General features: G+C 58.8%; 1 protein-coding gene across 2 annotated transcripts; it reads left to right on the plus strand.

Moving 5' to 3' along the window:
- Positions 1-672: 672 nt before the first annotated feature.
- PSMD4 (proteasome 26S subunit ubiquitin receptor, non-ATPase 4) lies at positions 673-11928 on the plus strand. 2 transcript variants are annotated; one of them, XM_085560935.1, is made up of 10 exons: positions 673-737; positions 1723-1863; positions 2529-2643; positions 4395-4481; positions 4564-4632; positions 5161-5376; positions 5951-6059; positions 7407-7538; positions 8604-8671; positions 11447-11928. In XM_085560935.1, exons 1-10 carry the CDS (start codon positions 712-714, stop codon positions 11669-11671), a joined length of 1188 nt encoding a protein of 395 aa, XP_085417061.1. In that variant the 5' UTR covers positions 673-711; the 3' UTR covers positions 11672-11928. The 2 variants fall into 2 exon arrangements, with proteins under 2 accessions (XP_085417061.1, XP_085417062.1); XM_085560936.1 differs by lacking the exon at positions 5161-5376.
- Positions 11929-12027: the final 99 nt, after the last annotated feature.

Consider the following 12027-nt stretch of genomic DNA (forward strand, 5'->3'; position numbering starts at 1 on the left):
TCCATGGAGTTTTCCTGCATTTGGGATGGAATCCATGGAATTTTCCTGGATTTGGGATGGAATCCATGGAGTTGTCCTGGATTTGGGATGGAATCCATGGAGTTTTCCTGCATTTGGGATGGAATCCATGGAATTTTCCTGGATTTGGGATGGAATCCATTGAATTTTCCTGGATTTGGGATGGAATCCATGGAGTTTTCCTGGATTTGGGATGGAATCCATGGAATTTTCCTGGATCTGGGTCAGAATTTATGGAATTTTTCCAGATTTGGGTTGGAATGCATGGAGTAGTCCTGGATTTGGGATGGAATCCATGGAGTTTTCCTGGATTTGGGATGGAATCCATGGAGTTGTCCTGGATTTGGGATGGAATCCATGGAGTTTTCCTGGATTTGGCTGGGGGGGGACACGGGGGACAGCGCTGGGGTGGCCCGGCCGCCATGGCGCCCTGCGCGGAACTACAGCTCCCGGCGTGCCCCGCGCCGCGGCGCGCCGATTGGCCGCGGGGCGCGGATTGGCCGCGGGGCGCGGGCCAATGGGCGGGCGCGTTGTTGGGCCGGGGCGAGCGGGCCAATGGGCGGGCGCGTTGTTGGGCCGGGGCGAGCGGGCCAATGGGCGCGCGCGTTGTTGGGCCGGGGCGAGCGGGCCAATGGGCGCGCGCGTTGTTGTGCCGGGGCGAGCGGGCGGCGCTGAGGGCGGCGGGGCGGCAGGATGGTTCTGGAGAGCACCATGGTGTGGTGAGAGGGGGAGACGGGAGACAGCCCGGGACAGCGCCGGGAAACCGCGGGGACAGCCCCGGCATAGCCACGGCACCTCCCGGGCGGCCCCGGCCCGCCCGGCCGCTTCCCCTGAGTCATGGCGGGGGGGGCGGAGCGGGCCCGGCCTGAGGGGAGCGGGACAGGGGGGACAGGGACGGGAGAGAGGGACAGAGGGACGGGGACGGGAGAGAGGGACAGAGGGACGGGGACGGGAGAGAGGGACAGGGAGGGACAGAGGGGAGAGAGGGAGAGAGGGACAGGGGGACGGGGGGACAGAGGGACAGGGGGGACAGGGACGGGAGAGAGGGACAGAGGGACAGGGGGGACAGAGGGGAGAGAGGGAGAGAGGGACAGGGGGACAGGGAGGGACGGAGGGACAGGGAGGACAGAGGGACAGGGGGACAGGGAGGGACGGAGGGACACAGAGGGGACAGGAGGGGACAGGGAGGGACAGAAGGGACATAGAAGGGACAGAGAGGATAGGGAGAGTCTGAGGGGACAGGGAGGGACAGGGGGACAGAGGGGAGAGAGGGATGGGGGGACAGGGAGGGACAGAAGGGACACAGAGGGGACAGGAGGGGACAGGGAGGGTCTGAGGGGACAGGGAGGGACAGGCGGGACACAGAGGGGACAGGAGGGGACAGGGAGGGTCTGAGGGAGAGACGGGTCAGGTTGTGTGGGGTGAGCTTCAGCTGTTCCCCAAAAAACCCCGGATTTTGTGGGGACAACGTCAGCGATTATTCCCAGAAAGTGACGGATCCGGGGGGTGGAGCCTGGCCGGCCCCAAAAATGAGAGTTTAGGGATAAACCTCGCAGTGCCCATAGAAACCCATTTCACATGGGAACAAATCTCCTTTTGCCCTGAAATAAAGCAGATTTTAGGCAGCTAAACCCCAGCCACCCCGGCAGAGGGAATTCCCAGGATTGCCCCGAGCCATTCCCATTTTTTTTTTGGGAATTGCAGCGTGGACAACAGCGAGTACATGCGGAACGGGGACTTCCTGCCCACGCGGCTGCAGGCGCAGCAGGACGCCGTCAACATCGTCTGCCACTCCAAGACCCGCAGCAACCCCGAGAACAACGTGGGGCTCATCACCCTGGCCAAGTGCGGCGGCGGGCTCGGCGTTTGGGATCGGCGTTTGGATTTGGGATCGGGATTTGGGAGCTGGGATCTGGGATTTGGGATGTGGGATCTGGGATTTGGGATCGGCATTTGGGAGCTGGGGTCTGGGATTTGGGATCGGCATTTGGATTTGGGATCAGCATTTGGGATGTGGGATCTGGGATTTGGGATCGGCATTTGGGAGCTGGGATCGGGATTTGGGATGTGGGATCTGGGATTTGGGATCGGGATTTGGGAGCTGGGATCTGGGATTTGGGACCTGGGGATTCCCTGCCCAATTCCCAGGAATCGTTCCCTGCCCAGTTCCCAAGGGAACTCCCTGTGCGGTTCCCAAGGAATTCCCTGCCCATTCCCAAGGAATTCTCTGCCCCATTCCCGAGGATTTCCCTGCCCCATTCCCGAGGAATTCCCTGCCCCATTCCCGAGGAATTCCCTGCCCATTCCCTGTGGGAATTCCCTGCCCATTCCCTGTGGGAATTCCCTGCCCATTCCCTGTGGGAATTCCCTGCCCATTCCCGAGGAATTCCCTGCCCCATTCCCTGTGGGAATTCCCTGCCCATTCCCTATTGGAATTCCCTGCCCCATTCCCGAGGAATTCCCTGCCCATTCCCGAGGAATTCCCAGGCATTCCCGGCTCTCTCCCGCAGTAACTGCGAGGTGCTGACCACGCTGACGCCGGACACCGGGCGCATCCTGTCCAAGCTGCACACGGTGCAGCCCAAGGGCAAAATCACCTTCGGCACCGGCATCCGCGTGGCCCACGTGAGTGCCCCGGGAATTCCCGGGAATCCCCTGGCATTGAGGGCGGGAGGTGGGAATGCGCTTCTCCCGGTTCTCAGCCGGGGCAGTTCGGGTTTTCCGTCGGTGCTTGGGGTGGGAATGGTGGGGGAGGTTTTAAGAGCAGAAATCCGTGGGAATGGCACAGAAATTCCCTGGAAATCGACCATAAATCCATGGGAATGGCACAGAAATCCAGGGAAATCCACCATAAATCCATGGGAATAGAGCAGAAATCCAGGGAAATCCACCATAAATCCATGGGAATAGAGCAGAAGTCTGTGGGAATGTCACAGAAATTCTCTGGAAATCCACCATAAATCCATGGGAACGTCACAGAAATTCCCTGGAAATCGACCATAAATCTATGGGAATAGAGCAGAAATCCATGGGAATGGCACAGAAATCCAGGGAAATCCACCATAAATCCATGGGAATAGAGCAGAAATCCAGGGAAATCGACCATAAATCCATGGGAATGGCACAGAAATCCAGGGAAATCCACCATAAATCCATGGGAATAGAGCAGAAGTCTGTGGGAATGTCACAGAAATTCTCTGGAAATCCACCATAAATCCATGGGAACGTCACAGAAATTCCCTGGAAATCGACCATAAATCTATGGGAATAGAGCAGAAATCCGTGGGAACGTCACAGAAATTCCCTGGAAATCCACCATAAATCCATGGGAATAGAGCAGAAATCCAGGGAAATCGACCATAAATCCATGGGAATGGCACAGAAATCCAGGGAAATCCACCATAAATCCATGGGAATGGCACAGAAATCCAGGGAAATCCACCGTAAATCCATGGGAATGGCACAGAAATTCCCTGGAAATCGACCATAAATCTATGGGAATAGAGCAGAAATCCATGGGAACGTCACAGAAATTCCCTGGAAATCTACCATAAATCCATGGGAATAGAGCAGAAATCCGTGGGAATGGCACAGAAATTCCCTGGAAATCCACCATAAATCCATGGGAAAGTCACAGAAATCAGGGAAATCCACCATAAATCCATGGAAATTTCACAGAAATTCCCCCTGAATTCAGTATAAATCCGTGGAAATCCACCATAGATCCATGGAAATGTCACAGAAATCCAGGGAAATCAACTACAAATCCCTGGAAATGTCACAGAAATCCAGAGGAATGTCACAGAAATCCAGGGAAATCAACCATAAATTCAAGGAAATCCACCATAAATCCCTGGAAATCCACCATAAATCCCTGGAAATCCACCGTAAATCCAGGGGAATGTCACCGAAGCTCCCCCTAAGTCCCAGATCCTCCGCCCAGCCCCGCTGGGCCCCCCTCGGTGCCGGGATGGGGGCGCGGGGGTCCCGGTTTTCCCGGGAATGGCCCAGCCAGGATTGGGGGGATGGGGGCGCGGGGGTCCCGGTTTTCCCGGGAATGGCCCGGCCGGGATGGGGGCGCGGCGGTCCCGGTTTTCCCGGGAATGGCGCAGCCGGGATGGGGGATGGGGGCGCGGTGGTCCCGGTTTTCCCGGGAATGGCACAGCCGGGATTGGGGGGATGGGGGCGCGGGGGTCCCGGTTTTCCCGGGAATGGCGTGGCCGGGATGGGGGCGCGGGGGTCCCGGTTTTCCCGGGAATGGCGCAGCCGGGATGGGGGCGCGGGGGTCCCGGTTTTCCCGGGAATGGCCCAGCCGGGATGGGGGCGCGGTGGTCCCGGTTTTCCCGGGAATGGCACAGCCGGCGGTTTCGGTGCAGCTGGCGCTGAAGCACCGGCAGGGCAAGAACCACAAGATGAGGATCATCGCCTTCGTGGGCAGCCCCGTGCACGACAGCGACAAGGACGTGAGTGGGGCGGGGGGACCCCGAGCCCCCCGGGATCCGCGCCCCCGGCCCGCTGATCCCGCGGAATTCCCGCTTTTCCCAGCTGGTGAAGCTGGCCAAGCGCCTGAAGAAGGAGAAGGTCAACGTGGACATCATCAACTTCGGGGAGGAGGTGAGGATCCCGGGAGCTGCCGCCTTCCAGAGGGGAGGATTCTGGGGCCGGAAGATCCTGGCGGGTGTTTTTGGGAATGAGGGCATCCTTGAGGATTCTGGGGGCTTTTCCGAGGTTGACATTCCAGGGAAATCCCCAATTCCCAGCCTTTCCCTGGAGCCCAGTCCCTCCCCATCGCCGAATTCCCGCTGGGAGTTGGCGTTCCCAGAGCCCTCTCCTGCACAAGCTCCTGGGGAGTTCCGAGGGCACAGAGTTCCCTTGGAGCCTCGGGATTCCTGGAATTCCGGAGGTTCCGTGGCTCGGAGATGGGATTGCCACGCTGCCAAACAGGCAGTTTATTGATTTTCTGACAAAGAGGAGCACGAACCAATCGTTATTGATGCGAATACTCGCAAGAGCTCTGGTAGAAACTCCAAACGTTACCGGCTGGCCGTAGCGGTTCTGTGAGAACTTCCCAACCTTGGGAAGAGCCAGGAAGGAAAAGTTAAATGTAAAAAGCCCCACGGCTGCCCCAATCCCGGCCCGCAGGAGGCCAACACGGAGAAGCTGACGGCGTTCATCACGGCGCTGAACGGCAAGGACGGCAGCGGCTCGCACCTGGTGACCGTGCCGCCGGGGCCCAGCCTGGCCGACGCCCTCATCAGCTCGCCCATCCTGGCGGGCGAGGGCGGCGCCATGCTGGGCCTGGGCGCCTCCGACTTCGAGTTCGGCGTGGATCCCAGCGCCGACCCCGAGCTGGCCCTGGTAGGGATCCCAGAGCTCCTGGAATTCCCAAATTCCCATCCCACAGAGCCCAAATCCAGCACAGTGCTGGCCCTGGTAGGGATCCCAGAGCTCCTGGAATTCCCAAATTCCCATCCCACAGAGCCCAAATCCAGCACAGTGCTGGCCCTGGTAGGGATCCCAGAGCTCCTGGAATTCCCAAATTCCCATCCCACAGAGCCCAAATCCGGCACAGTGCCGACCCCGAGCTGGCCCTGGTAGGGATCCCGTGGTTCCCGCAATTCCCAAATTCCCATCCCACAGAGCCCAAATCCGGCACAGCGCCGACCCCGAGCTGGCCCTGGTAGGGATCCCAGAGCTCCTGCAATTCCCAAATTCCCGTCCCACAGATCCCAGATCCGGCACAGTGCTGGCGCTGGTAGGGATCCCAGAGCTCCTGGAATTCCCAGCAATTCCCGGCGTTCCCATGCTGCGGAGCCCCAGTCCAGCCCGGGAATTCCGGGGCGGGGGCAGCTCGTCGGGATCCCCTGAGGGCCGGGCTGTGTCCCGAGGGCTCCCGGCCGTTCCCGGATCCCAGGCTCCGGTGGTTTTCCAGGCGCTGCGGGTGTCCATGGAGGAGCAGCGGCAGCGGCAGGAGGAGGAGGCGCGCAGGGCGGCCGCCGCCTCGGCTGCCGAGGCCGGGATCGGCGCCGCCGGCGGGGACGGTGAGGGGCCGGAGCGGGGCTGGGAACGGGGCTGGGATGGGAATGGGATGGGAATGGGATTGGGGTGGGAATGGGATTGGAATGGGGTTGGGATGGGGTTGGGAATGGGGTTGGGATTGTGATGGGATTGGGGTGGGATTGGGGTTGGGATGGGAATGGGGTTGGGATGGGGTTGGGATGGGGTTGGGATTGTGATGGGATTGGGGTGGGAATGGGGTTGGGGTGGGAATGGGATTGGGGTGGGAATGGGGTTGTGATGGGATTGGGGTTGGGATGGGAATGGGGTTGGGATGGGGTTGGGGTGGGAATGGGATTGGAATTGGGTTGGGATGGGGTTGGGAATGGGATTGGCATGGGAATGGGATTGGAATGGGAGTGGGAATGGGATTGGGGTGGGATTGGGATGGGAATGGGAATGGGATTGGAATGGGGTTGGAGTTGGGATGGGATTGGGGTGGGAATGGGGTTGGGGTGGGAATGGGAATGGGGTGGGAATGGGAATGGGATTGGGAATGGAATTGGGGTGGGAATGGAATTGGGATGGGGTTGGGTTGGGAATGGGATTGGGACGGGATTTGGGGTGGGAATGGGATTGGAATGGGGTTGGGATGGGGTTGGGAATGGGGTGGGATTGGGGTGGGATTGGGATGGGAATGGGATTGGGATGGGGTTGGGGTGGGAATGGGATTGGGGTGGGATTGGGATTGGGATGGGGTTGGGGTGGGAATGGGTTTGGGATGGGAATGGGGTTGGGATGGGGTTGGGATTGGGATGGGAATGGGATTGGAATGGGGTGGGAATGGGGTTGGGAATGGGGTTGGTGTGGGAATGGGATTGGGACGGGATTTGGGGTGGGAATGGGATTGGGACGGGATTTGGGGTGGGAATGGGATTGGGATGGGAATGGGAATGGGGTTGGGATGGGATTGGAATGGGGTTGGGAATGGGATTGGAAATGGGATTGGGGTGGGAATGGGATTGGGATGGGAATGGGAATGGGGTTGGGGTGGGAATGGGAATGGAATTGGGGTGGGGTTTGACGGGATTTGTGGGATGGGATTTATGGGATCAATGGGATGGGATTTGAGGGGAAAGGATGGAATGGGAATGAGGAGGAACCAAAAGCAGGATGGGTTTGGGATGAACCCTTCCCTGGGTGGGTGGGGACACCCCCTGGATTCCCGGGACACCCCCTGGATTCCCGGGACGCCCCGAGCATTCCCGGGACACCCCCTGGATTCCCGGGACGCCCCCTGGATTCCCGGGACACCCCGAGCGTTCCCGGGACACCCCCTGGATTCCCGGGACGCCCCGAGCATTCCCGGGACACCCCGAGCATTCCCGCAGAGTCGGACGAGGCGCTGCTGAAGATGACCATCGGGCAGCCGGAGTTCGGCCGCGCGGGGCTGCCGGACCTGAGCTCCATGAGCGAGGAGGAGCAGATCGCCTACGCCATGCAGATGTCGCTGCAGGGCGCCGGTGCGTGCGCCGGGGACCTGGGAAACACCGGGAAACAACGGGAAACAACGGGAAAATACCGGGAAAAACACCTGGGAAGCAACGGGAAAATACCGGGAAACACCGGGAAAATACCGGGAAACAACGGGAAAATACCGGGAAAAACACCTGGGAAACAACGGGAAAAACCCCCGGGAAACACCGGGAAAATACCGGGAAACAACGGGAAACACCGGGAAAATACCAGGAAACAATGGGAAAAACCCGGAAACACCGGGAAAATACCGGGAAACAACGGGAAACACCGGGAAAAACACCCGGGAAACACCGGGAAATACTGGGAAAAACACCCGGGAAACAACGGGAAACAACGGGAAAAACACCCGGGAAACAACGGGAAAATACCGGGAAATACTGGGAAAAACACCCGGGAAACAACGGGAAACACCGGGAAATACTGGGAAACACCCGGGAAACAACGGGAAACACCGGGAAATACTGGGAAAAACACCCGGGAAACAACGGGAAAATACCGGGAAACAACGGGAAAATACCGGGAAACAACGGGAAACACCGGGAAAATACCGGGAAACACCCCCGGGAAACAACGGGAAAAACCCCCGGGAAACAACGGGAAACACCGGGAAAAACCCCCGGGAAACAACGGGAAAACCCCCTGGGAAATGCCGGGAAACCCTGGGAAACAACGGGAAAAACCCCTGGGAAACACTGGGAAAATCCTGGGAAACACCAGGAAAACCCTGGGAAACACCAGGAAAAACCCCTGGGAAACACCAGGGAAATACTGGGAAAACCCCTGGGAAACACTGGGAAAACCCTGGGAAACACCAGGAAAGCCCCTGGGAAATACAGGGGAAAACCCCTGGGAAATATAGGGAAAAACCAGGAAAATTCTCAGGAAATACCCTTGAGAAACACCAGGAAAACACTTGGGAAACACTGGGAAAACCCTTGGGAAATCCCTGGGAAAACCCTTGGGGAATACCTGGAAAACCCTGGGGGATATCCCTTGAGAAAACTCTCAGGAAATCCGGGGAAATTCCATGGAATTTTGGGATTTTGCAGAGTTCGCCCAGGCTGAGGCGGCCGAGGTGGACAGCGGAGCGGCCATGGACACCTCGGAGCCCGCCAAGGTGGGGCTCGGAATTCCGGGATTCCCGGGATTCCCGCGCTGGGAACGGGATCATCCCCCGGGCTCTCCCATCCCAAACCATTCCGGGATTCCCGGGCTCTCCCATCCCAAACCATTCCGGGATTCCCGGGATTCCCGGGCTCTCCCATCCCAAACCATTCCAGGATTCCCGGGCTCTCCCATCCCAAACCATTCCGGGATTCCCGGGCTCTCCCATCCCAAACCATTCCAGGATTCCCGGGCTCTCCCATCCCAAACCATTCCGGGATTCCCGGGCTCTCCCATCCCAAACCATTCCGGGATTCCCGGGCTCTCCCATCCCAAACCATTCCGGGATTCCCGGGCTCTCCCATTCCAAACCATTCCGGGATTCCCGGGATTCCCGGGCTCTCCCATCCCAAACCATTCCGGGATTCCCGGGATTCCCGGGCTCTCCCATCCCAAACCATTCCGGGATTCCCGGGATTCCCGGGCTCTCCCATCCCAAACCATTCCGGGATTCCCGGGATTCCCGGGCTCTCCCATCCCAAACCATTCCGGGATTCCCGGGATTCCCGGGCTCTCCCATCCCAAACCATTCCGGGATTCCCGTGCTCTCCCATCCCAAACCATTCCGGGATTCCCGGGCTCTCCCATCCCAAACCATTCCGGGATTCCCGGGATTCCCGGGCTCTCCCATCCCAAACCATTCCGGGATTCCCGGGATTCCCGGGCTCTCCCATCCCAAACCATTCCGGGATTCCCGGGATTCCCGGGCTCTCCCATCCCAAACCATTCCAGGATTCCCGGGATTCCCGGGCTCTCCCATCCCAAACCATTCCGGGATTCCCAGGCTCTCCCATTCCAAACCATTCCGGGATTCCCGGGATTCCCGGGCTCTCCCATCCCAAACCATTCCGGGATTCCCAGGCTCTCCCATCCCAAACCATGCCGGGATTCCCGGGCTCTCCCATTCCAAACCATGCCGGGATTCCCGGGCTCTCCCATCCCAAACCATTCCGGGATTCCCGGGCTCTCCCATCCCAAACCATTCCGGGATTCCCGGGATTCCCGGGCTCTCCCATCCCAAACCATGCCGGGATTCCCGGGCTCTCCCATCCCAAACCATTCCAGGATTCCCGGGCTCTCCCATCCCAAACCATTCCGCGATTCCCGGGATTCCCGGGCTCTCCCATCCCAAACCATTCCAGGATTCCCGGGATTCCCGGGCTCTCCCATTCCAAACCATTCCGGGATTCCCGGGCCTGCTTCCTCTGGGATTCCGGGGATGGATCCCGGATCCTGTCCCGGTTATTCCGTGGGTTCCCCATCCCGCGCTCCAGGGATCCGAGTCCCTCCGGAACCCTCTGGAGTGGGACGGTCCCAAATCCCCTGGGCTGATCCCAAATCCCCTGGGCTGATCCCAAATCCCCTGGGCTGATCCCAAATCCTCCTGGGTGGATCCCAAATCCCCTGGGCTGATCCCAAATCCTCCTGGGCGGATCCCAAATCCTCCTGGGCGGATCCCGAATCCCTTGGGCTGATCCCAAATCCCCTGGGCTGATCCCAAATCCTCCTGGGTGGATCCCAAATCCCCTGGGCTGATCCCAAATCCTCCTGGGTGGATCCCGAATCCCCTGGGCTGATCCCAAATCCCCTGGGCTGATCCCAAATCCTCCTGGGCTGATCCCAAATCCCCTGGGCTGATCCCAAATCCTCCTGGGCTGATCCCAAATCCCCTGGGCTGATCCCAAATCCTCCTGGGCTGATCCCAAATCCCCTGGGCTGATCCCAAATCCTCCTGGGTGGATCCCAAATCCCCTGGGCTGATCCCAAATCCTCCTGGGTGGATCCCGAATCCCCTGGGCTGATCCCAAATCCCCTGGGCTGATCCCAAATCCTCCTGGGCTGATCCCAAATCCCCTGGGCTGATCCCAAATCCTCCTGGGCTGATCCCAAATCCCCTGGGCTGATCCCAAATCCTCCTGGGTGGATCCCAAATCCTCCTGGGCAGATCCCGGATCCCTTGGGACAATCCCAAATCCTCCTGGGCTGATCCCAAATCCTCCTGGGCGGATCCCGAATCCCCTGGGCTGATCCCAAATCCCCCAGGACAATCTTGAATCCCCTGGGACAACCATGAATCCCTGAGGATGATCCCAAATCCCCTGGGACAATCCCAAATCCTCCAGGATGATCCCAAATCGCCTGGGATGATCCCAAACCCCCCAGGAATGACCTCAAACCCCCTGGAATGCCCCCAAACCTCCCAAATCCCCTGGAATTACCCCAAAACCCCCCGGAATGCCCCAAATCCCCCTGGAATTACCCCAAATCCCCTGGAATGTCCCCAAATCCCCCCGAAATTACCCCAAAACCCCCCTGGAATGCCCCAAATCCCCTGGAATGCCCCCAAACCTCCCGTGCTGACCCCAAATCCCCTGGAATTACCCCAAAACCCCTGGAATGCCCCAAATCCCCTGGAATTACCCCAAAACCCCTGGAATTACCCCAAAACCCCTGGAATTGCCCCAAACCCCCTGGAATTACCCCAAAACCCCTGGAATTGCCCCAAACCCCCTGGAATTACCCCAAAACCCCTGGAATTACCCCAAAACCCCTGGAATTACCCCAAACCCCCTGGAATTACCCAAAATCCCCTGGAATTGCCCCAAATCCCCTGGAATTACCCCAAACCCCCTGGAATGCCCCAAACCCCCTGGAATTGCCCCAAACCCCCTGGAATGCCCCCAAACCCCCTGGAATTACCCCAAACCCCCTGGAATTGCCCCCGCAGGAGGAGGACGACTACGACGTGATGCAGGACCCCGAGTTCCTGCAGAGCGTCCTGGAGAACCTGCCCGGCGTGGACCCCAACAACGAGGCCATCCGCAACGCCATGGGCTCGCTGGCCTCGCAGGCGGCGCGCGCCGAGGGCCGGGAGAACCGGGAGAACCGGGAAAACCGGGAAAACCGGGAAAACCGGGAGAGCCGCGAGGGCAAGGAGCAGGACAAGAAATGAGAGCGCAGCCAACGGAACCCCCGCGGAGTAAACGGGGTTTCTTGAGAAGAAACGGGATTTCTGGGAAATAAACAGAAATTTCTGGGGAATAAAAGGAATTTTTTGGGGAATAAACAGAATTTCCAGGGAATAAATGGAGCTTCTTGAAAATAAATGGAATTTCCAGGGAATAAACGGGATTGCTTGAAATTAAATGGAGATTCCAGGGAATAAACAGGATTTCCAGGCAATAAATGGAAGTTCTGGGGAATAAATGGAATTTTTGGGTAATAAATGGGATTGCCAGGGAATAAGTGGAATTTTTGGGGGACTTCTGGGGAATAAAAGGAATTCCTTGGGAATAAAAGGAATTCCCG

The sequence above is a fragment of the Lonchura striata genome, chromosome 25, assembly GCF_050655825.1.
Source record: "Lonchura striata isolate lonStrDom1 chromosome 25, ASM5065582v1, whole genome shotgun sequence".
Classification (NCBI taxonomy): domain Eukaryota; kingdom Metazoa; phylum Chordata; class Aves; order Passeriformes; family Estrildidae; genus Lonchura; species Lonchura striata.

What these genes read in the sequence shown, in the direction of transcription:
- PSMD4 (XM_085560935.1), top strand. Translation starts at nt 712, where the DNA reads ATGGTTCTGGAGAGCACCATGGTGTG. An exon ending in TGCACGACAGCGACAAGGAC is followed by an intron (nt 4,482 to 4,563) that starts GTGAGTGGGGCG and finishes CGCTTTTCCCAG; the next exon opens with CTGGTGAAGCTGGCCAAGCG. An exon ending in CGGCGCCGCCGGCGGGGACG is followed by an intron (nt 6,060 to 7,406) that starts GTGAGGGGCCGG and finishes GCATTCCCGCAG; the next exon opens with AGTCGGACGAGGCGCTGCTG.